At 40.2% G+C, this 26,231-nt stretch overlaps 1 protein-coding gene across 2 annotated transcripts in view; it reads left to right on the forward strand.

The window, feature by feature from the left end:
• The window catches only part of AATF (apoptosis antagonizing transcription factor), a 228,590-nt gene that overhangs the window by 150,265 nt on the left and 52,094 nt on the right, over positions 1 to 26,231 (forward strand). For both annotated transcript variants that reach the window (XM_068269363.1, XM_068269364.1), the window contains exons 9-11: positions 261 to 328; positions 10,521 to 10,601; positions 20,639 to 20,710. In XM_068269363.1, coding sequence (XP_068125464.1) covers positions 261 to 328; positions 10,521 to 10,601; positions 20,639 to 20,710 — 221 coding nt within the window. The remainder of the gene's footprint in view (positions 1 to 260; positions 329 to 10,520; positions 10,602 to 20,638; positions 20,711 to 26,231) is intronic.

Below are 26,231 nucleotides of genomic sequence, written 5' to 3' on the forward strand. Positions count from 1 at the left end.
AGTACATAGTCAACCTGAGTAAAAAGCTACAAACATAACTTTACACTGTGGAATAAAGATACAACCTTTCTGAAATTGTAACTATAGTCTAGCAGTCCTTTTCATGTAGAGCTTCAAATATTAATGTGTTCTACTTCTTGCATCAGGAAAATCAGGATTCAAGTTTCCATTACATATTTTATAACCTTAGAGCCACAAAATTGGCTATTTTGATTCATTGATTAAGCAAAGCCTGAGTAATGTCTCACATTCTCTTGTAGTTGCTGCGAGAGCTAATAGAGCGGAGGACCAGTTCTGTAGACCCCAATGACCAAGTAGCCATGGGCAGGTAAGTGTAAAGCATTCTACAGTCTCACTCTTGTCTCTGGCATGTGTCTTCTCTGATGAGAGAGGAGAAAGTCTAACAGCACAGAGGTCAAGTACAATTACATGAGCCATAAAGACTGGATAAAACTATTCTTCTTGACATTAATCATGGTCTGTAATGTTTTCCGGTGATGTCACAGCCATTATTCTTTAAGAGAAATTTCATTAGGCCCGACATTAAATGTGCAATAACTTATTTCTGTGCCCCTCATCCTCCCATTCCATGTAATAAGATGTAGTAGAGCAATAAGCATTCACAAATCCCAGTGCATTTTTGTAAGAGTTTTATTTTTGTATGTAGAACACACTACATAAAATACAAAATTGTTATGCAAAAACATTTGAGAAACTATAATAGCTGTAAAAGAAATAACAGAATTTCAGATGGAAGGCGAGCAGATCTTGTCCTATAACTTTGTGTTCAGGCGAAATGTCCATTGAAGCCTTATATACCAATACTGATAAACTGTTAAGCAAATAAACTCCTGGCTAAAACTTTAACAATGGAAAGCCAGATATACATATATAAAATGTAGTTACAATGGACGTCTACCTGATATCGATCACTTGCCTTATTAGGGTGCCAATACATTACTCGATTTTCAGCATTGATAGTCAAGCAATTTCTGGCAGAGATGGATGCCGCAACATGGCCACCGATCGTTAGTGTTGATCAATTTCCGGATGAAAAGGAACAATCGGGCATGCTGGAAAATCTCGGTCACAAAGGCTTGATCGGGTCCGCAGCGGTAACTACATTGGTATGCCCATGTCCAGAGGACCCCTGGCCAGTCTCCACCCCAAGTGTTTGTGTACACCCTATGATGAATGTCGCAGGCTCACCTGTCACACCGGCGCATCTCCTCCTCTCCTCCTGTGTCTGGTGTCTTTATGAGTTGCCATCACAAGCGTGTGTACGATGTGACACCATCGCATGAGCTAATGCCACTACATGTGGTGGGCCCACGTGGTACTGGCGCTTGCGGTGGCAGTTCAAATAAGACACGAGTTATGCCAGTGTGGCAGATGAGCCTGTAACACTCACCACAAGAGAAATGGCCCGGGAGGTGGTGGCGCTAGGATAATTTGGAAATCTGTCTGCAGTGTGTGAGCAGGTAATAGATCCCTCAGATTCGATCAGAGAGAGATCGATCTGGTGACCATTGTTTTTTGTATGGTCACATTGTCCCCAATGCAGCTGCAAGCTTTGTACTGCTTGCTGCTGCATAAAGCTATGGAGCCTCACTTTTGTACCACTTCCCAAGAACTCCTCACCTGAGTGCCATCGCTTGATCTCCAGACGAACAACTTTCTCAATTAATGTTCAGTCGACTAAGCAGTTAAATACAGTTCTAATTGAGGGAAATCCTCGTCAAGCACTTATTAGATTCAATGGGTTTTTTATTTTTTTAAATCTAACATTTAATCTGCAAAATTTATGCTTGCTTTAAAGGGACTCTGAGCGCTAAATAAAAATGAAATTTTGACTTACCTGGGGCTTCCTCCAGCCTCCCTTAGCCCGCGAGGTCTTTTGGCATCCTCTTCTTTCCTCTTCCGGTCCTGCTGGTGGCTCCAGTAATTGGCGACTTCGGGTGAAGTCCTGCATGTGCACCGCCGCCGCTGACCCGTCGCGTCATCACACCAGCCACCATAAGCCTCCAATGCATGCACGGTTCCCTAAAGACTGAACCGCACATGCGCAGGAGGTTTACAGCAGCCGGCGTGATGACGCAACGGGGGTGCGCACGCGTAACTTCATCCGAAGTCACCGATTACTAGAGCTACCAGCAGGACCAGGAGATGGAAAAAGAGGATGCCGGAGGACCTTGAGGGCTATAGGGGACTGGAGGAAGCCCCAGGTAAATCCAAATTTTGTTTTTATTTAGCACTCAGGGTCCCTTTAACAGGCATCTAAACTGTTCTCCTTTCTTCTAGAATATCATAATTTCTATGCTGGTAATGTGACTCTTGCCTGGGTATTGTGGTGGAAAGGGAAAGAATATGCTCAGTGAAAAAATGGACATCTAATTCTTCCTGTGTCAGTTGAGAAGGTTTGTTCTCACTTTGTTTGTTCCCACTTCTGTCCCAGTGACATTGGTCATTTTGGCAAGAAATTAAGGGGAACTCTCACTAGCTGGAATATACAGCAGTATAAAACATAAAACATAATTTTCCCATGCTAACGTAAAATCATTTTGTCTCCTTGGTGTGATTCCATATTAAAGGGTAATGATACTTTTAAAGAGGTAAAGCACAGTGATTAGTAGTCCTTCATCTGTGCTTAAAGTACACATGAATAAAAAAAAAGTGAAAAATTACATACTTGCCTCAGTAGTGGGAAGCCTCTGTATGGTCCAAATGTTTCCTGAATCCTCATGCAGCCCACTGATACAGCACATGGACCCTCTGTACCTATTTAACTCAGTACAAGTCAAATAGGTTTCTTCAGGCCACACTCCCTGCTGTGGACAAGGACAAGCGCACTTGGACTGGGCATGACCAGTAGAATGAAGCACTCGTGCATGGAGGAAAAAAAGGAGTAAAGGCTGCCCACACCAAGAGTGCTTCAGAGCTTTTCTGAGCACCAGTGCTTTCCAGTGTTTTGAAAAGTGTTTGGACAATGAAATGCTATGGGCTATTTCACACCAAATCGCTATAAAATCAATCCAAAATTGCTTCAAAATCGCTAGTACTTTTTGATGTGAAACATCCATGATAGCACTTGCAAGTAAAACTGAGCAAACAGATCAAATGCAGACCTATAGGTCTGCTTCCATGTCAAATAAAAACTGATCCGTATCCGCCATGAACACGATGAGAAAATTGAGCGGACCCTGAACAGGTCCGCTCTGCACCGAATGAACCATCGCAAGTTAGAACCAAGTTTAATACTGGTGCCACTTTTTGCTTCTCTCTACCGAATTTACAGAAGTAGGAAAACCTGGTTGCAATGACGTTTTGCTTTCCAACTTCAGAGATGTAGCTTTTTAAAAGACGTTCCATATTACATAGGGGAGACACAGGGACAGATGCTGAGATTTTAAGCAGTGCCCAGGCATTAAAGCATTGTATTATTTAGAGTAGAATAGCCAAAGGTTTTTGAAAGTGTATCCAGAAATGAATATGGTAAAAAAAACAACAACACACAATTGTAATGGATTTCCCACGGTAACGTGCTGTACTATAGATTTTAAAATATGTATTGGTATAACTCTTTGGTTCACATGTTAAAACAGCTTTCAGAACCTCCTGCCCTTTTGCGGGGCATGTAGCAATACCCTTTATTGATTAACCATTGATCATCTCTATAATTATTATTTAACTCTCTAGCTTCAACTCTGCCTTATTCTCTGCGGACAGGAGTGAATTATTGACAAAATAAATACTGCCTCGTGGTCTGAACATATTTCTATTATGTCTAGTGTGGCTTGTTTTGAAATACAATAGGCTACACATACCTATTCCTTTTTAAATGATAAAACATATATCTTATCACAATGTAAAGAAGTTATGTATAATAATTGCAGCACAGAAGCCAGTGGAAAGAGGGCAATTGTAATGAAGGCCAGTAATTGTTTTCCTAAAGTTTATGCTCTCTACTGCTGTTGGCGCTGTTAAAACTAATTATTGATGAATGTATAAATACATAAAAAATACACTCACAATGATTGCTACCTTGTATGTTTTTAATTCTTCCATAACCTGCATTCTAAACTTTGACAAGCCTGATGGTTACATCTTTATCACAATACTTTTTTTTTTATCATTTTGTACAGTGCCAGCATTTCCATAGCACTTACCTGTCACATTAATAAACCATGACTAAATACAAAGGGTTATATAGATAATACATAGACATACGGCACATCCAGTAGAGCAGAGCTCCCCAACCCCATCCTCAAGGCCCACCAGCCGTACATGTTTTGCAGGAAACCACAACATGCACAGGTGGGGTCACTAATGTCTCAGCAGACCTGATTAACTCCCTTAGTGGATTTCGACAACACATGCACTGTTGGTGGGCCTTGAGGACAGGGTTAAGGAACACTGCAGAGTAGAGGGTTTGCAATAGGAATGGCAGAGCAGGATATAGCAATACCTGTATTCCCAGTCACTCAGTGTCCTCTCTTCAAAATCTTTTTCTTAACAATTCCTTTTCTTCTCAAGGTCCACTGCTTTACCGCAGTTTTTTTTTCTCTGCTACCAAAATACTCCAGTCTCCCTCTTGGTCCTGCAACCATAATCTTATCAGGGTAACTGGAGGAGTAATGCCCATACACTTGTTCAATTTTCCCAAAAGACGTGATCATTATGATAAAATCTGCCAGAGATCATGCAGGTTGTAAAGATCTTGCTTTAAATAGGGCTGTTCTTGTGTGTGGCAATAGCTGTGGTGGATCTAATGGTGGCCATACATGGTACAATTTTTCAATTAGATAATTTAGTTCAATTATTCCGTTAGATCTAATATAAAGATTTTTCCAGCATGTCCGATCATTTTTCCCGAAAAAACTGGATAATCGTTCGAATTTCTTGATCGAAATTTTTTTTTTCAACTTTCAATCAATTCGATCATTTAGATCGAAAAAACTGGAAAATCGAACGTTTTTATTGTACCGTGTATGGCCACCATAAGGATGACCGATGGAAACAGCCCCTTGGCTCCTCCCCATCTAAAATGTGCTCCCCCAGACCTGTGGAGAGTGGTGCATCAGGGCGCACACTCACCTGTCCGCTGGCAGGTTTCTTTTGTGTCCTCTCCTGTTACTGTCGCCCATGACCAATGTCATGTACATGGTCAGGTAACGTACATGCCACCAGATCATGGGATACAGGTACCCTGGCATTGATGGAGTGAGGAGAGAGTAGGAGTAGTGACTGGTGGACAGGTGAGCGTATCTCTGTATGGTCTGGTCAGGATGTTATCTGATGGCAGAATCTGGTGGCTATCTGTAAGTGTATGGCCACCTTAAAAGACAACTGTAACGAGAGGCATATGGATGCTGCCATATTTATTTCCTTGTAAGCAAGACCAGTTGCTTAGCTATCCTGCTGATCCTCTGCCTCAAATACTTTTGGCCATAGATCCTGAACAAGTATGCAGTAGATCAGGTGTTTCTGACATTTTTGTAAAATCTGACAATATTAGATGTATGCTTGTTTCGGGCTTGATTCAGACACCACTGCAGCCAAATAGACCAGCAGGGCTGCCAGGCAGCTTGTATTGTTAAAAAGTAAATTATGACAGCCTCCATATCCCTCTCAAACGCCTAAAGTTTCCAGTGATCAAGTAGGCAGAAGTTGTGTCAGTACTTCTGTTTAGTTTGTGAATCTTTGGTTTGTAAATGCTTTTTCATTTGTAATGTAGCTTCTGTGATGTTCAAAAAGAGTCAAACCAGCTGTGTTTTCCTGACCAGATGAGATCCCCTTTTGCATGATACTATCAAACTGCTTATTCTTCATGTCCTAAATGTAATACTGCTTCGCTGAAATTAAAGTGAACCTCCAGACTAAAGATCGACTCAGCAGGACTAAAAAGTCCTGGTGTTTCTTTAATAGTTTCACAGCATCAGAACTTTGTTTCTCTTATACAAGCCTCATTTTTAGCTGCACAGAAGAAAACTGCCCAGGCTTTTTTCCCCTGATGCTGTGCAAAGCATGATGGGATTTCTGATGTTGTTGTTCTCGTTCTGCTGTTTTGGTGCAATTTTTTTTTTTAACATTTTGAATTTAACATTTGAAGCCTAGCGTGTGCAGCTGGGAGGAGTTATCAGGACACAGGACAGTTGGAAATGTCTTATGCTCCCTGTCACCTCCTTTCAACTAAAAATATGGCTGCCCCCATGACAAAGATGGCAGCCCCCATGAATCACAAACATTTGCCTGTTCTTTTAAAACAGGGTGGGTAAAAAAAATTATATTACCTCTCTATTCTAATTAACATAACTAATGTAACTTAATGACAGTATGTTTGTTTAGGCTGAAGTTCCCCTTTAAACTTTTTGCTTATAGCACTGGTAATAAGTAAGTCTGGATACAGGAAAGCAGAATCCGCACACCCGCAGGTAAAGTCCAAGGGTTTTTATTCAATGTAGTTCACAAAGGCAGTAAAATGGCTGACATGTTTCGGATCTTATCCTTACTCATAGCCTAAACATACTGAAATGCAGGTGGTCCATATATACAGCCCAGGCTCCACCCCTAGGTGTATACAACCAAGAGGCCAGAAAGATTTAAAGCCGCAGGACTCAGCCTGCACAGGAGTGTAAGTCAATGGGCATATATATACATGGAAAGACCACCCTCACAAAAATCACAAATACATTAATAATAATACATGATACAAAGATACAATAATGAAAAGTACAAGCATACAAATGTATAAAAATACAAAAGTACAAAGAGTACAAAAACAGAAATAAAACATTTTCAGTATATAAAATTGATATCCCACCTAGCGTTAAGACCATACGGTTCCCTGGTACCCATCTGTAGGATCCAAAAAGCCTCCCGTGTACGTAATTTCATATAGAGATCACATCGTCTAAAGGGGGCAATAACCCTCTCAATCCCCTGGAATGAGAAGCCCTCCATATTACAACCATGCTTCTCCCTGTAGTGTCTCGCAACATTGCTAATATTATCTGTGTTCCAGGAGGCCGCATTAAAATGCTCAGAGATCCTTTGTCTCAAGCACCGCGTGGTGCAACCCACATATTGTAGGTTGCAAATCGTGCATGTGACCACATAGACAACAGATTTAGTACTGCAGTTAATAAATTGTCGTATAGAAAAAGTTTTTTGATTAGCAGTCGAAGAGACACCACGTGAGGAACGATGGTAAATGCAATAATTACAGGAGGGAAGTCCACATCTATGTGACCCTAAAAGGGACAACCATGTAGATCGCTGGGAAACAGAATTGGATTGAAACAAGCTGGGGGAAAGGGTAGACGACAAGGATGGGGCCCTTTTATAAGCAAATCTGCACCCCGGCTCCAGTATTTTATGCAGCTTATCATCAGCATACAGTACAGGTATATACTTCTTGATCACACCAACAACTTGGTTATATTGTTGACTATATGTAGTAGTAAAGTTTAAAGGGGCAGCATTCGAATCCCGTGCATCGCCAGGGCTGTTACTCAGAAGTCTATCCCTGTCTCTAGAACTGGCAATTCTTTGGGCCCTATCTAAAACAGAGTCAGGGTAGCCCCTAGACCTGAAACGTGATCTAAGAGCAGAAAATTCCTGAATGGTGAACTCCTCTGTGGAGCAGTTTCTCCTCGCCCTAATGTATTCACCTACGGGGACCCCTCTAAGTGTATGTCTCGGATGACAACTGGTGGCTTGAAGTAAGGAATTTCCAGCACAAGGCTTCCTATACGTTCTGGTCTCTATCCTACCTGACTCACCAAAACCAAATAAGGTAATATCAAGAAAATCTATTTGCATATCATTGGATATACAGGTGAAGGAAAGATTGAAATCATTTGCGTTAAGGTATGACAAAAATTCTTGCAAAGTGTCATCTGTACCCTGCCAAATTAGCAGGAGGTCGTCAATGAAACGGCCGTACCAAACAATAGAGTCTAAAAAGGGGTTCAAATCTCCAAAAATGCGGAGCTCCTCCCACCACCCCATAAAGAGGTTGGCGAGAGAGGGCGAAAATTTCGCTCCCATAGAAGCTCCGCACTTCTGGAGATAGAACCCCCCATCAAATGAAAAATAATTATGTGACAGGAGGAACTCCGTCACTACCAAAATATAGGCTTGGAGTGAAGCTGAAAAAGAGCTATATGTAGACAAGTGAAACTCAAGAGCAACACCCGCTAAGCCATGTGGGATAGAGGAATATAGAGCCCTAACGTCAAGGGTCACCCATTTGTAGTGTGGTTGCCAATGTACATCATCTAAACTAGCCAGAACATGTTTCGTGTCCTTGATGAGGCCTGGAAGTCTCAAAACTAAGGGCTGCAGGTGGGAATCCAGCCATTCACCCAATCTCTCCCCAAGGGACCCAATCCCAGAAACAATGGGCCTACCCTCTGGTGGGGTGGCAGGTTTGTGCACCTTGGGGAGGTGATGGAAGATGGGAATGACTGGATTCCGTACCCTAAGATATTCAGCCATATTCTTCTTGAGTAGCCCCATAGATTCTCCTATAGAGATCAGTTGGTCAAATTCCAACTTATAGTCAAAAGTAGGGTCCCCAGAGAGATGTATGTAAGTGTTAGGGTCCTGCAGCTGGCTTGAACCCCTTTTTAGACTCTATTGTTTGGTACGGCCGTTTCATTGACGACCTCCTGCTAATTTGGCAGGGTACAGATGACACTTTGCAAGAATTTTTGTCATACCTTAACGCAAATGATTTCAATCTTTCCTTCACCTGTATATCCAATGATATGCAAATAGATTTTCTTGATATTACCTTATTTGGTTTTGGTGAGTCAGGTAGGATAGAGACCAGAACGTATAGGAAGCCTTGTGCTGGAAATTCCTTACTTCAAGCCACCAGTTGTCATCCGAGACATACATTTAGAGGGGTCCCCGTAGGTGAATACATTAGGGCGAGGAGAAACTGCTCCACAGAGGAGTTCACCATTCAGGAATTTTCTGCTCTTAGATCACGTTTCAGGTCTAGGGGCTACCCTGACTCTGTTTTAGATAGGGCCCAAAGAATTGCCAGTTCTAGAGACAGGGATAGACTTCTGAGTAACAGCCCTGGCGATGCACGGGATTCGAATGCTGCCCCTTTAAACTTTACTACTACATATAGTCAACAATATAACCAAGTTGTTGGTGTGATCAAGAAGTATATACCTGTACTGTATGCTGATGATAAGCTGCATAAAATACTGGAGCCGGGGTGCAGATTTGCTTATAAAAGGGCCCCATCCTTGTCGTCTACCCTTTCCCCCAGCTTGTTTCAATCCAATTCTGTTTCCCAGCGATCTACATGGTTGTCCCTTTTAGGGTCACATAGATATGGACTTCCCTCCTGTAATTATTGCATTTACCATCGTTCCTCACGTGGTGTCTCTTCGACTGCTAATCAAAAAACTTTTTCTATACGACAATTTATTAACTGCAGTACTAAATCTGTTGTCTATGTGGTCACATGCACGATTTGCAACCTACAATATGTGGGTTGCACCACGCGGTGCTTGAGACAAAGGATCTCTGAGCATTTTAATGCGGCCTCCTGGAACACAGATAATATTAGCAATGTTGCGAGACACTACAGGGAGAAGCATGGTTGTAATATGGAGGGCTTCTCATTCCAGGGGATTGAGAGGGTTATTGCCCCCTTTAGACGATGTGATCTCTATATGAAATTACGTACACGGGAGGCTTTTTGGATCCTACAGATGGGTACCAGGGAACCGTATGGTCTTAACGCTAGGTGGGATATCAATTTTATATACTGAAAATGTTTTATTTCTGTTTTTGTACTCTTTGTACTTTTGTATTTTTATACATTTGTATGCTTGTACTTTTCATTATTGTATCTTTGTATCATGTATTATTATTAATGTATTTGTGATTTTTGTGAGGGTGGTCTTTCCATGTATATATATGCCCATTGACTTACACTCCTGTGCAGGCTGAGTCCTGCGGCTTTAAATCTTTCTGGCCTCTTGGTTGTATACACCTAGGGGTGGAGCCTGGGCTGTATATATGGACCACCTGCATTTCAGTATGTTTAGGCTATGAGTAAGGATAAGATCCGAAACATGTCAGCCATTTTACTGCCTTTGTGAACTACATTGAATAAAAACCCTTGGACTTTACCTGCGGGTGTGCGGATTCTGCTTTCCTGTATCCTGATCTGCCGCACTGGCTTCCAGCACCTTGCCTTGGTAACAGAGGTTGAGCGATCTCACCCACCACTTTAATAAGTAAGTCTGACCTAATCTTTGCCTCTTCTCCTAAGTAATGTCCCATATTCTCACCAGTAGAAGCTGGAGGGGCATATAAGAGACTGATATTGTGCAGGCCTGTGCTTGCAGCAAGACACAGTCTGCTCATCAACCAGTAGAAATCACTGTTTGATGACTTTCTGGTACAAGGGATTGGCAACATTTTCCCTATTATCTATATGTTCAGTGATGGCAATGGATTCTAAACTATAGCTCGATTTTAATTTACAGGCAGTGGCTTGCAATTCAGAAGCTAAGAAGCAAAATCAAGAAGAAGGTGGATACAAAAGCAAGTAAAGGGAGGAAAGTGCGGTAAGTAAACTTGTCCAATTAGAATGTCCTGTTGGCTATAAAAACACGATCACTGTAGTGTTGTGAAATATTTTTCAAAAATAGTGCTGTATATGCTTTTTAACAATGATTTTATCAGCTTGCAAACTGCAGCTATTTGCAGGGCTATTATTACCCTTGAGTCATTACAGAACACTTTCTATAAGGCTTTGGAACTCAGTCTGGTTTCCCCAAGTCCTTACTACTGTAAAAGCATCTCTCATTCAGCTACACTGCATCAAATTAGACTTTCTTTTACAGTGTTTTGGAGCAGTTGAGTCAGTAATTAAAAATGAATACTTGTATTTTTACATGGGATTTGTTAGAGGATATCTTGTGGACCTGAAATCCAAGCATAAAACTTGATAGCGGATATAGTTCATATGCTTGAGCACTCTGAGGGCCCTTTTACACTTAGGGGAACCTTAACTGAGAGGGATATGGATGTTTCCTTTTAAACAATACCAGTTGCTTGTCAGTCCTTCCGATCTCTTGGGCTGCAGTAGTGGCTGAATCACACACCTGAAACAAGCATGCAGCTAATCCAGTCTGACTACAGTCAGAGCACCTGATCGACATGCTTGTTGAGGGGCTGTGGCTAAAAGTATTAGAAACACAGGATCTGCAGGAGAGTCAGGCAATTGTGTTATTTTAAAAGGAAAAATCCATATCCTTCGCAGTTTAGGTTCCCTTTAATGAGTTGGTATGCGTTAGTATGCATTTTTTCCATAGCAGTGCATTGCGAAGATGATTTCAGTTAAAACAAACTCTTATAGTGGGAACTGTGCCGTAGGAAATCATGGGCATTACTTTGCAAATCCGTTTTCTTTCAGTTATAACTGATTAAGTGTGAAAGGGGCCTGAGACACAGAGACTGACGGTTACATTCAGCTGAGGCCAAAAAATAAAGATAAACCTGTTTTTCTAAATTGATAAACATAACATAAACTGGGGGGTATCTAAAAGTCATTTTTAGGAGTAGGAGGATACAATTGTTTATCACTTCAGTTTGTTTTCACTTAAAGCAGATCCGAGATGAAAAACTAACTATAACAAGTAACTTGTCTATATATCTTATCTAAAGTTTAGATAGTTTACACAGAAAATATAGCTGCAAACAGCTTTAATAGAAAATGATTATTTCTTCCTGTGATACAATGACTGCAGCCATGTTGTTTGTAAACATTACACAGAGGCAGGCTTATCTGTATCTTGATCACTAAGCCTGTGAAAAAACCTAACCCCCCCCTCCTCCCCTCTGCCTCTGAAATCAATGGCTAGTAACACCACCTCCTCCTCCTGCCCAGACTGAGCTCCCATGAGCCCTTGCTACTGCCAAGGCTCTCCGAAAACCTGTGGGCATGGTTTATTTAGTTTATAGGGAATTAGAATATTAAAACAAAAACAAAAAAGTATTTGGCTTGAGGAATGCCCTATAAACAATAGGAAAAGAACACAATTATGCAATGAGTAAAAGTTCACCTCAGATGCACTTTAAGTATTACTTCAATCGCCCAAAGTGGGTTTCAGCTCTCCCACCTTTCTCAAGGGCATACCCATGTTAAGTGCTGTCATGTTTATGGCCCTCACAAGTCTATATCTTTAAATGACTGGGCTACAAGACCCAATACATTTATGTGGAAGGTGATAACCAAGCAAATGTACAAGATTCGTATAACACATTGGCCACAGGGCCAGTAGATGTTTGGAGAAATGAGGCCTAAAAAGTTGACCATTTTATAATTCCGTCAGAATTTTTCAATATGCCAGACTGTGCCTGAGGATCATGTGATCATTGGATAGAGACAGGATCTTATAAGTGGACAGTGGCCTTAAACATTCCAGTAAATCCACTATGGTAAGATTGGGAAAAACAAATAGAGAGTTCTGAAATGGCCAATTCAAAGTTTGAGGAATTGAACCAGGTTGTATTCCCAAAAATCTCAATCTAACAGGTTAAAAACTCTCCATGGAGGATTGGGCAAACATTTCTCTCCTTCAATTTCTTAGGCCTGGGACCCACTAGCAGCTCTTTTCTAAGTACTTGTGATTTGAAAAGCTCTTGCTAATGCAATGCTATGGGGGATTTTTAAAAAATCACATCGCTCAAGTGGGATCACGTTCATAGCATTACATTAGCAAGAGCTTTTCCCATCATAAGCACTTAGAAAAGGGCTGATAATGAGTTACAGGCCAAAGGCTGATAGACAATTATAAGATAGGTCCATTGGGGTAAATACAAGACATAAGAGCCAAGGGTATGGTTACCTTTTCCACCACAGAAAATTGCATAATTGATAATATTTTGTTGAATAAAATTTGCAAGGTCAGACTTCAGTTTTATCTTATTAAATTATAAATATATATATATATTTTACATGGAGTATACTTATTTTTTAACATGTCTATAAGCTAATAACTGGAATTTCCATTTAACAACCAGTATTTGTAGTTGCCATATTTGAGAAAATCTGCTTTCAAGGGATATATTTTTCTGGAACATTACTGTCAGTATTTGATGGCAATCCTCTGTAAGCAAACTGATTTTCTAAATTCATTTTTGCAGATACAGCCATTTTCAGTCACTTCGAGATAAAATAATATATTGTAGTTGAGTTGTGTCCAGTTACAGTTTTAATACTTAAAATATTTTGTGCTGCTTTGAGGCAGCCTTCAAGTAGCTCTAATCATTCAGATATGCCTGAATGATAAAAATGATGGTTAGCAGTGTCAAAGTCTGTGCAGCTCATTCACGCTGAGGCTTTTTAAGAGGCCTTCTTAGATTGGGTTTAGTCTGAGTAGGGTGGCTTTGACTCTTTTATGATGGTGGCCAACATCTCTAATAAATTTTCTCTGACGTAGGCGCACTTGTATTGAACTCTGCAGTGCCACTGTACTGTTGCTAAGACCGGGCTGCTTGTAACTTTAAAGCACTGCTCTTCATAATGCCTTGAGTTCTATTACGAATGAATCCCATGTTATATCGAATAAAATATTTTCTATGGCCACAATAAAGAGCTGTTCATTGCGTGCTCTAATGTTAATACAATACATTTCCTTACGATTCTACAGTCCACACTGATCTTGTAGGAAAAAAGCCAGGATGTGTCCACATGCAGCACATCAGATAGAAAGTCAGGCAAGTCAGTCTGGGTCAGTTGTGGCATAGTAATTTTTAAGATTGATGTTCTTAGATAATTTATTAAAAGAGGAAAGAGCTGCTTTGTTGGCCTGAAAAGCCTGTAATTATTGGCTATCAATATTCTTTTCTGTCAGCATCACACATAATTGGATGTATTCATGATTCAGTCAAAAGCCGCTGACAACATCACACAACTGAGTCACACTCTCAAAGCTTTTGAAATAATGCAGCGCCGTCTCTGTGCGACACAGACTGTACTCGTTCACCATGAGATCAAGGCCCTAGCATGGCAATCTTATTACCCTGCTCTAGATAACAATGGAACAGACCCAACCAGATCAGTAGCAGCAGCAGCAGAGAGTTGAACAAAGTGTTCAATTACAGTTTGAGCAAAACATCCTTCCTCTATGAAATGTTTAAGCATGTTGTACTGTACTTTCAGAAACATGCAAATATAATACTGAAATAAGAATATCAGGGACTTGCTGATCCCATTCTTTGGACTTCAGACTTGAAGCTGGATCTGTGGTGTCTATTCCCATGCCTTAAAAAATGGAGAATAGATTTAAACATAAAAATAAAATTAAAAATGTTATTTGTTAGCAAAGACAACAGGGAAATGCTCAATGTATTGGAATTATGTGGAACTTAAAGGGGAACTGAAGAGAGAGGTATATGGAGGCTGTCATGTTTATTTCCTTTTAGACAATACCAGTTGCCTGGCAGCCCTGCTGATCCTCTGCCTCTAATACTATTAGCCATAGCCCCTGAACAAGCATGCAGCAGACCAGGTGTTTCAGTGGTTCAGACTTATAAGTCTGATCTGACAAGACTAGCTGCATGCTTGTTTCTGGTTTAATCAGATACTAGTGCAGAGAAATAGAACAGCAGGGCCGCCAGGTAACTGGTATTGATTAAAAGGAAATAAACATGACAGCCCCCATATACCTCTCTCTTCAGTTCCCCTTTAAAGAGGAACTTCAGCCTAAACAAACATACTGTCATTAAGTTACATTAGTTATGTTAATTAAAATTGATAGGTAATATAATCTCTTACCCACCCTGTCCGGACCTCCCAGTGTCCAAAGGAAGAACTTTTTTGTGTGACAGAGCGACATTCAGCACAATATCTGGAGCTTGATAAGTGCACATGGCTATATGCAACATGGTTTTGAGGACATAGTGACATAGTGTCAATAGGACCATCTGCCCCTTAGGTAGAGGAGGGAAAGCTGCATGTCACAGTGTGTGGGGTGTATGCTGTTGGTGGTGGCAACCAAATTAGGTCATTTGACGGTGGTGTGGGCGATTTCAGAGGCATCGCTGGGCGATCGTCACACACATTAACCGTCTGGCCCTTGGTTATAATTTATATAGAAAGCTGATGTCATGATAAGCGGTTCATTTAAATGTTTTTAATTTTAGTGAGGGTTAAAACCCTGCTATGGCAAGATTAAAGTGTTTTTTTTTGTATGTGCAAATTGAGACAATTGTGAAACAGTTTTTTTATTTGTTATTGTCTCAAGTTTTTACTCACCTACCACCATCACATTTGCATTCCTTCACTGCTGCTGTCACCCCTGCTTTGTCCACTGCACGGGAAAAGCGACGGTATACAGATCTAAGCCTCATCCAGAAGCATCCTGCTCCCATTGGATTGCAACAGGCCAATGAGAATCCTCTTTTGGCTTTACATATCAGGAAACTACATTGAATTCGACAAGCTGTTTGTTCATTTGAATAGATAACAACTCTAGTCTTTTAACTGTTGCTTTGCAGGAGAACAGCATGGAAATTCAAACAATAAACAATTTCTTAGTAGGGCTAGTACTATTTATTTATTTCATTGTGTCATATGTCAATCCAGGTACACTTTAAGCCTTGGATTGTGAACTCTTGTAGTGCAAAAAAAAAAGGGGGGGGGGGAGCACGGCCCAGTTCTAAGTAGGATTGGGATTGTACATTGACATGTTTATAAATTCACGTCACTTTGGGTGCCCTTTAAATAATTTATATAGAAAGACACTCTGAGCACCACTGCTCAGATGCATAATCAGTCCTCAATCATATACTATGGAAGCTTAGAGTGAATCAGATTGCACCTTCTCTATATATCATCAAATTAATACAAGATACTAAAACACAACCAATTATAATCTGGAATCATAATGTAGACTGTGCTATGAGATGGAACGAAGCACATTTCTATAAATTAGCTATTAAACTGGCTAGGATGTTGGCTAATAAATTAAGAAGCTAAGAAGATCCTAACACTGTACTCCAAATTAATTTCCTTCCTACGTTCCATATGTGATCTATGTTGAGTAAATCAAAATCTATATAACGTAAGCTTAGAAATACAAATCTTGTTTCTCAATTCTATGGATTAAGTTAAAATTCTCCAACTTGGCAGCAATACTTCAGGCACATAAAATAAGACTGTTTCAAAGGAGGAGATCCAACAACTTTGAAAAATGAAAACTGAAAAAATCATGTGGACCTGATAGCTTCAAAGCACTATATAACAGTCCTTAAAGGACCACCGTCACGAAAATCTTAAAAACCAAAATGTATATAAACACGTACAAATAAGAAGTACGTTTCTTCCTCGGTAAACTGAGACATAGTTTACTTTTCTCTTATGTTGCTGCCACTTACAGTAAGTAGTAGAAATCTGAAACTACCGACAGGTTTTGGGCTAGTCCATCTCTCCATAGGGGATTCTCAGCATGACCTTTATTCTTTATAAAGACACTCATGAAAAGGATTTATAGAAAGATGCTGGCCAGCCTCCCTGCACACCATACACTTTTTTGGCAGCTGGACAGAGCAACTGCCATTCACTAAGTGCCTTTGAAAATAAAGCCCTAAGAACCCCCCATGAGGAGAAGGACTAGTCCAAAACCTGCCGGTTCTTTCAGATTTCTACTACTTACTGTAAGTGACAACAACATAGGAGAATAGTAATTTATGGATCATTTTACTGTGAAAGAAAAAGTATTTTATATACATTCTAAATGTTATGATTTTCACGACAGTGGTCATTTAAACACTTTCATCCCACATTTTATCTGGTTCTATGATTATCTGTTCAAAAGAGCATTGGGTATCACCTGATTTTTCTTTTAGTACAGGTTGTCTTCCCCAAACTCAACAAGGATGCACTTAATATTTAATAAAAACAATTCCACCACATCACCTATTTTTATCATGATTAAAAATGATTTCAGGAATGTTGATTTCATGAACTAATAAATATTTAAACTCTCTTTATGCAAACAAGACTTTTTAAAAAATTGACAGACTTATCCACTATACATTTTTCATATTTATAAATGTTCGAACTGTTTGTTGGATATGAGCCTAGAAAGATATAAATTATGTTTACCGTAATTGTTTAAAAACGGTATTATTGATCTCAAAGCTGGCCATTTTGATATGAAAATTGGCAATCATGCACTGAAAACTGGCAATTAGGTGCATAGGGCACTCTTCTAGTGGGTGTTCATTATTCCGCCAACGTCCACAGACTGGTCATTGGAGATTGGCCATGCTGAAAAACCATGCCCAATCCTTATTATTTACTGCTAGTTATTCTCTCCTTTCCTACCTTCTTTGCCATAGAGCAGCAACGTTTGCTAGGCAGATAGCCTAGTAGTTGAGCAGCATGTTTTTACAGGGATCTGTTACTCAACATGATCATTAATTAATATTTAGGGTGACCACAGTTGCAGATTTGTCAACCTTTCAGGCAACTGAACATCCCAATCAATTTTCTGATTGGTAATCAATCCGATTGAAATGCCAAATAAACCTTTTACACTCGCATGGTTTTTCCATTTGTACTTTTGTTCATTGCAGGTCCTCTGTGCCTGTCACATCATATTAGCCAATCATTTCCGCATGCACTTGGGCTGTCAGGTGCATGACCAATCAATATTTATCAGTAGAAGAATGAACTTCTAATCAAAGGATAATCCAATCATTTTGACTGGATCATTAGTTGATTAGAATTGAAAATTGGATTGTATGTAGCAAAAAGGTTGTAGATGACTTGATGCCCACTGTGGTTAAGATATTACCTTTTCACCCTTAGATGTGCAAGTCAGTTTGGCTAGAGATTACGGTTTACAATTTAGCAATAATTATTGTAATTATCACATATTTAGGAATTTAGCTGACCAACTATGTATCCTCCCTATATAAATAGAATTACACACTGTGGTGCAATTGATTAACCCCTTTTCACCTCTGCACAGAAAATTAACATTCTTACAATACATTCCCAGTGCTAAGAGAACATGAATTTTCTGATGCAGTTCATTATGCCTGTGCAGTACCATGTGCACACCGATTTCTGGACTAACACTGCAGTTCACTGCCTCTGGACCCAGAGAGTGGTCAGAATTGCTCTGATGAATGGCAAATTTTATGTTTTAAGATAGCGGCTGCTTAAACTATCCATGGCAGGAAGGGTCAATAAGAGATCTGAGAAAATGGAGCAAACCGCTCTCCCCTTCTTATTTTGATTAGGGTGAATAGCTTTAACCTTTTCCGGACCGACACAGTTGAAATCTACGTCCTGCATGTGGCAGTGCAGATCTGAAAGGACATAGACTTCAATGTTCTTGCGCCGTTCTGTCCCCGCCGCATATCACTCGCCCTGCCCTCTATAGGACATCAGAGCTGTATGACCTGGTCAGGAGACTATTTTATTGGCTCCTGATCCAGTTATCACTGTAAGCCAATCTCATTGCCTTACATTGACTGACAGCATCAGGAGCTAATGAAAGCGGCTCCTGATCTGCTCGCACTGCCCTACCATCATAGCGACGGCAGAGAGAGGGACCTGCAGTGGGGACAGAGCTGTGGCAGAGGCGGATCTTTGCAGCGATTCGTCGGTAAGCGGCGTTACCGTACTAGCAGTCTCTGGTCCTTAAGGGGGCAGAGACTGTTACAGAAGTAGTTAAGATGATTGTTTTATCAGATGTAATATTTATTTAGGGTCCTGTTACTATCAATTTTATTTATAGTATCAACCATATTCTAAATAGGGTTGCTCATAATCAAAATTGTTTTAAATTTTTGTTTGATACTTCCAGATAAGCTTGAAATGAAGCCTTGTTGAAAAATTGGATATCTGTAAATAAGTCATTAGAGTTAGGGTTGCTCGTAATCGAAATTATGAGTAGCACTTACTGGCTGCGGGAGGGAGTGGGGATAATTTGCCCATGCTGCCGCCTATAGACAATACGCTCCATTCGCATTTCACGTCACTCCCATGCTTCCTCTTTTAACCTGAAAGAAGGAAGCATGGCAGTGACCTGGAGTGCATCAGCTATAGGCGGCAGCATGGGTAAGTTAACCCCCCCCCCCCATTCTCGCGGCCAGTAAGTGCTACTAGTAATTTCGATTACAAGCAACCCTAATTCTAAAGCCTTTTTTTTACAGATATCCTATTATCCAGCAAGACTTTATTTCGAATTTATCTAGAAGTATAAAAAAATGTAGAGCACCTCAGAAGATACTACACTTTTATAAAAAGAAACTTGGGGGGATTATCAGATCCCAATTTGAATAATTACCACCGATAATTTCTAGAACTAAAATTTGTGGCTTGAGATGAAGTACATAGCTTTCCTTCTGTTATGTGCAATCAGTAATCTATTGTCCATAATTAAAGTCAGTTTAGAGTTTATATCATACTCTGTGTTTCCCTGGAACTGGAATAGATTTAAATACTAATACAAGTGGCTGCATTAGACATCACCTCTCTTTCCACCCTCCTTTCCACAACCAGTCCAGCAAGTGACCAGACTCCACTATTATTGTTTTTAATGGACAAACTAATGTTGTCAAGATATTAATATGTGCAATATGAGAAGAAAATTGTACACCCCAGTCTCTGAAAGGTTGTGTTCTGTTGCACTTTTTAAGATGCATTACATACAACTCCTCCATTGCTATTGCCATTTGAGGCTCTGAGCCATTCAAAGCCACTTGGAGGAGAGTTTTTTTGTGTCAATGCTATACTTCATCATACACCAGTATAGCAGCAAGTCCAAATTAAAAATCTATGACTCAATAAATGCTTTCTATTTAACCTTGGCACGCTTTTGGCTCAGTAATAAGAAAAAGATGTCCATATTCTTTTGACAAACATCATTAAAACAACTTCGTAAAATATACTTAATGTCATATAGATTACTCGGGCGCATACCCAGAAGTATATTTAGATTGCTTTAACAATTATAAAGCAGTGGGTGGTGATTTCCATGTTTGGTGGTCTTGCCCAATAGTTTTTAGCCTTTGAAGGTCAACTTCTGACTTAATTTAGTGCTTTTTAAAAGTTTGCACACAAAAAACAAACAAACAAAAAAAAAAAACTATAGTATTGCTCATAAACCATAATCATGTCAACTAGGGTTAACCATTAGTCCAGCTTGGCCACTAGAACTCATACTAAAACAACATAGAGGACACGTCTTCAACCTCTGCAGGCTTTCAGAAGTAAATTAATGGTTATAAATGATCAATGTCTGATAACATGCATGATTTTTGGGAAGCCTTGTAGTTGCATAATCTAGGTGTGAGATGCACTTTTACATCATAATAAAATTAAGTTTTCTCTTCTTGTCTCTGCCTTGTTAGAACATACTCAACAATATCTCATGCAGTGGAAATGTTACATACTAAAATTGTAATAAATTACAATGGATATCAACAATCGCCCATTTTCTTTTTGTGTATATCGCAAAAAAAAGTTTGATGCTAAAGTGTAATCTTGTATTCAAAGAATTGTATTAAACTTTGTGATTAAAAAAAGTTATTACTTGCACGTTTCTCACTAATGGTCTCAAACATTTGTTTCACATAGGTATCATGTTCATAACAAACTAGTGAGCTTCATGGCTCCAATTGGCCACAGTACAATGAATGATGAAGCCAGGTGAGTAATAGACTAATGCTTATCAAAATGCTTTCATGGCAACCTTCTATTGACTTGTTTTTGCCTTATCAGTTAAGCATTTTTCACCACTGTCAGAGCAGGACACATTCACTCTTTCTTGTAATCATTATGAAATCCTCCTGTAACTAGATAAGCACAGCCGCCTACAGAAATGATGCAAATATATGCTTATTTAAGTATTTAGATGTGTAAATCAGCATCTAATTTCTAGGCTTTAAAGAGGAACTCCAGTGAAAATAATTTAATATAAAAAGGTGCTTAATTTTTACAATAATTATGTATACATGATTTAGTCAGAGTTTGCTCATTGTAAAATCTTTCCTCTCCCAGATTCACATTCTGACATGTATTACATGGTGACATTGTTACTGTGGGCAGATTATGTAGCTGTTCTGGCTTTAACAGACAGCTATAAACAGCCATTTCCTGTGTGTGTCATTGTTACATTGTGGCAGTTTGCCCAGAGTACCGTACGGTACCAGAGCCTCTTGTGGCAGGGGTTTCAACACAAAATCAGTCATACAGCGCCCCCTGATGGTCTGTTTGTGAAAATCATTATATTTTTCATGTAAAAGTGGGTATCAGCTACTGATTGGGATAAAGTTCAATTCTTGGTCGGAGTTTCTCTTTAAGCTCTATCAGTATCCACAATTGTCACACTAGAACAGGGTACTGCTCTGGTATTAATGTATTTGTATTGATCATGTGTTTGAATTGTTTTTAGTGTAAAGGCGCTCTGCATTGTGGTCATGGTAAAGACTGAAGTATTATCTTCACAGTTTTTTTTATCTTTACATTTAAAACCTAGTTTTGTTTTGTTAAGTTAAAAACTGATATTGTAAGGCAGCTTGTAATAAGTCTTCTTGGCTGGTGGTTGAAATTCAGTTGTCATCTTTTCTCCTGAGCAGTCTGGCATGGCACTGCAGGGTAGAAGTGTGAAACACATAAGTAAATACTCCTCTGCAATACTGCTGCCTGTCACAGCAGTACCAGTCACAATCATTGCTGCTGATGAACTACTAAGATGAGTTAAACATTTCAGCACTACATTGTTGCTTAGTTACTATGTGCTTGATGCAGTAACCTCAGGCAAAGTTGTCGTGCTCAGGTTGCGCATAGCAATTTTACCATCACTAGCTCAGTGGGAGCATTGTCCGACCAATCGTTAGCACCACACGTGTTACCAAGTTAACTTGTGCCTTGGTATAGTAACGAGCACATCACTGTGGTAACGCACATATTGTTAAGGGTAGCCCTAAGCCCTAGCAATGGTAAAATTGCCGTGTGCTCCCTGCGCATGGCCACTTTACCAAAGTCAACTGCATCAGGCCCTATAATAGTTAGCCTTACTAGCAACATGGGCCTTCTTTATTTGCTCCCCCCCCCCCAAAAAAAAAAAACCCAACCTATTTAACAGCATTGGGCAGTGCTTGTAGCTGCCAAAGCATCACCAGTTCTAGTCATTGCTCCTGTTGAATCAAGAAGAAGAATTAACCTCCTGAGCGTTACGCTGCTCAGGAGGTTTTGTTACTTTTTGACCTATAGTTAACTAATTGTTCCAAATGACTGTAAAGAATATAGCTAGCACTAGGCTAGCTAATAAAGGTGTTGGGCACCCCCTGATCGCCTCCGCTCCCCCTTTTATACATTACCCAGCCTGGATCCAGCGATCGGCGCAGCCTCCCCGGGCAGCTCCGGTCTTCACTATGGGGAGGATCACACATGACGCCGACGACGTCGTGCGCAACCCCGATCCTCCCCATAGAGAGACCGAAGCTGTGCGTGGAGGCTGCACGTTTGCTGGATCCATGGGGGGGCATGGGGCAATGTATAAATGGGGGATCGCAGGGAGCGACGAATGCCTGAAACTTTTACTAGCTAGCCTAGTGCTAGCTAAAGGATTTACAGTCATTTGCAACACTTATTTAATTATGGTGTACTCCTGGGCCACAGAGCGTTATGCCCGACACAGTGTCGGGCATACCGCTAAGGAGGTTAAAGTCAGTCATTTTTTACACTGGGGAATTGGGCCTTCCCCAGCCTGGCAGGCCTTGCAGAGCGGTGCAGGGTGCGAACATATTTACCTGGCTCGCCGTCTAAATCGGCGTGTCCTCTCCAATGCCGGCAATGCTGCAATGCCAACATCCTCTTCAGAGTTCCGATCACATAAGGCATGTGATCATAACCCAGGGGATGGTGTCAGTGGTGCAGCGCCACCTGGTGGTGGAAGAGGGATAATGGAAGAGTCTCTTTCACCACGGGGTGACGCTGCACCTGCTGATACCATCCCCTGGCTTACAATAACATGGATGCTGGGAGTGCATTGCCACCGGTGGATGAAGAGGAGACGCCGATCCAGCCACCCGGAACAGGTTAATATAAAGTAGCTCCCTGTGCCGCTCTGCATAGCTTGCAGTAGGCAGCTATACGGCATATGCTGTTTGAAGACACCCTGGCATACATTATCTGTTTTGAGATAATGCATGCAGGGCTGCTATTAGGTTAAAGGATGCATATAGCTTTTATACACTTATCAGCTAAAACATTAAATCTACTTGCCTAATATGGTGTAGACCCCTTTGTGTTGCCAAAATTTCTTGGACCTTTTAAGGCGTGGGCTGTACAAGACCTCTAAAGATGTCCTGTGGTATTTGGCACCAAAACATTAGCAGCAGATACTGTAATTGAGCCCTGTGTTTTGAGGTAGGTCCTCCTTGGATAAGATTTGCTTTTCTTACACATGCCACAGTTACTTAATTTGAATTAAGACTAGACCACCTTCTTCCATTGCTCCTTGGCCCAGTTCTGACTCTCATGCGCCCATTGTAGGCAATTTTGACAATGGGTTTGAGGTCAACATGGGCACTTCATTGGCTTTCAATTTTAGTTATGTGTCTCTATCATCCAGTTTTGTTGCTTCAGAGGGATCAACGGTGCATAGTCTTTCTTTCTATTAGGATTCTAACCTCTGCTTTCTTTTTCTCTCTGTTGCTGAGTTTGTGCTGCATGAAGCATCTCCTACTGACTACCTTAAGGGCACCCCATTTAATTGTATTGATTGTCTGAGTGCCATTACAGTCCTAGTAGTCCATCATATCTGTTACTACAGCACTTTGTACATCCTCTTCTATTAGCCATAGGGGACTCAACCGATATATGTTAAGTGTTTTTATTGTTATTATTATTATTATTATTGAATTATATAGTGCCAACACATTCCGTGTCGCTGTACAAATTAAGAAACAAACGTGGGGTACATAATAATACAGACAATGTTGTAGACCAAGATACAAAATACAGTATTGGTACAAAATACAGATTTGGTAATTACAGTGACAAAAGTAACATAAATAAAATGTGTGACAAGTTCCAAGACACAAAAAGGACCTCAATTTTTTTTGTGACCTTCAAGGGTACCTGTTGTCTGGGTTGTGTTTCAGCTCAGAGATCTCCTTTTATGTGCCATGTTCTAGTGTTCTTCTGGCCCTCTTTTGAGCATGCTAAATTTGTGCTTTGCCATGGCAAAGGAGGTCCCAGATCTAGGTGCAGCTACTGCGGGGCACTAACTTAAAATGTGGCTGCTCAGCATATGAGTGAGAGATGCAATTTTTTTGTGGTAAAAGAGCACTTTATCTGCAGCATATTATTGTCTGTTTGACATAAACTTAACCTGACTTGACCTCTCGACCCAAGTCACCTTCAGGCCTGTGTCTGGGACTTGTGTGTAAAATGCAAACCTCTGCAGAAGACCTACTTAAAAACAGACGTAGGTAAGAGTTTCTGAGAAGAAAGTGGCAAGGTTGGAATTAGAAGTGGTAGTATGTAAAGAGGTTACTCATACAGGCATACATCAGTAAGCTAGACTTCAAATGGTCCAGCATGTTTGTATTATTATTCTAGTATTCACTTTTTTTTTCTTTAAATGTAAAGCAAATGACTTTCTTGCGGAAAAATGTGGCTGTTACCAAGCATAGTTTATTCAATACTCAACAATACTTGTTTTAAAAATCCCAGTTTCCTTTTTATACAGTGGAGGAGTTTTGAAGGCATTTATTTTATTAATCTGCTCATCGGCTTGATGCTATCTGAAAATACCAAGTGACTTGAGCCGTAACTTTTGCAAATCTATGGCACGTTGAGTTCTCTATCAGTTGCTTTGTTAGAGCAGTTGATTCATGTGGCTGTGTCTCTACAGTTTTCCACAAATGGAGCAATGCTTCTCAGTCTAACGGAGATGCAGCATTCCACAAACAACTGTACGTGCTAATGATCTTGGTTCTTTATGGGCTGCATGTAGCCTTCTCACTCACCCGGGATATACCATGATTATACCATCAGTAAGACACAGCTCCTGCTAACGTGACACTTCTCACAGAGGCATTGGAGATCGAAATTAAAAAATAAAGATAAGGCTTACTAGAAGACACATAATTTAGAAGACAAACATTTTATATACTCCTGTCTTTTGGCAAATGTGCTTATTACAGGAGCTCCAGGGCAGCTGGATACATCTAGTAATTATTGAACAAACCGGGACAGAATTATTTGACTCTTGACATTTGCATTAGTTATCCTAAACACTCATTAGAAAATACCAGTTTTCTTGCCTTTCTTTTCTTTTTTAAATAAATATGCAGGATTAATACATATTTCAATTACAAACCTTATGTATAAGAGAGTTGCATCACAAATACATTTACGTAAACATCTTTGGTAGCCTTTCAGGCCGATACACATTTGGGCAGTGGGCTAAATGGTTGTGAAAAAATCTGCTCCAACTGAAAGGTTAAAAAGGGCAATCTTTATTTCAACATGGTTATGGACAGAAACTGGAAGCTTGCTGTCTCTGTCCATAATCTTCTCGAAATAAAGATTGGACCTTTTTTATCCTTCCAGTGGTTTTTTGTACAAGTACTTATCTGGCCTGGCTGAGCTTTTATCCTGCTCCGAGTTGATGGGCTTGCCATACACTTATAGATTTCCACCCAATGTTCCAAAAGACTGATTTCTTTTTGGAAGAAATTGACTCCTACCCTACATTGAGAAAACGAGAGCGAACACAGAGAGCCCAATATTGTGCAGTATGTACTGGATTGATGTGGGTAATGAGAGGCAAGTATGTAAAGTTATACTCACAAACATGGGTTACCACTAAGGCAACCACTGCAGATGCAGGTGGGGAGATTAGACCTATCCCTACTCAGGATTAAGAAGTCGCTCTCTGTAGATCTGGAAACAAGGGGTTAGCACCCTTCTAGCATGGGTGGACTCGAACAATGTGGAAATGAACAGAGGCTCCAAAAGCATAACAGTGGCTAAAACTTTTTAAAAAACACATATACTCCAAAGGGTTTAAGCAACGCATTTCACAGGTTTGGCCTGCTTCATCAGGCAATGGGGATGGAGCTATGGGCCAGAGACAAAAGGCTCAGAAATAGGTTGCATTGGTATATTATATGTATATAAAAATATATATTGTATATAAAAATATATATATCCA

Source organism: Hyperolius riggenbachi, chromosome 2 (assembly GCF_040937935.1).
Source record: "Hyperolius riggenbachi isolate aHypRig1 chromosome 2, aHypRig1.pri, whole genome shotgun sequence".
Classification (NCBI taxonomy): Eukaryota; Metazoa; Chordata; class Amphibia; order Anura; family Hyperoliidae; genus Hyperolius; species Hyperolius riggenbachi.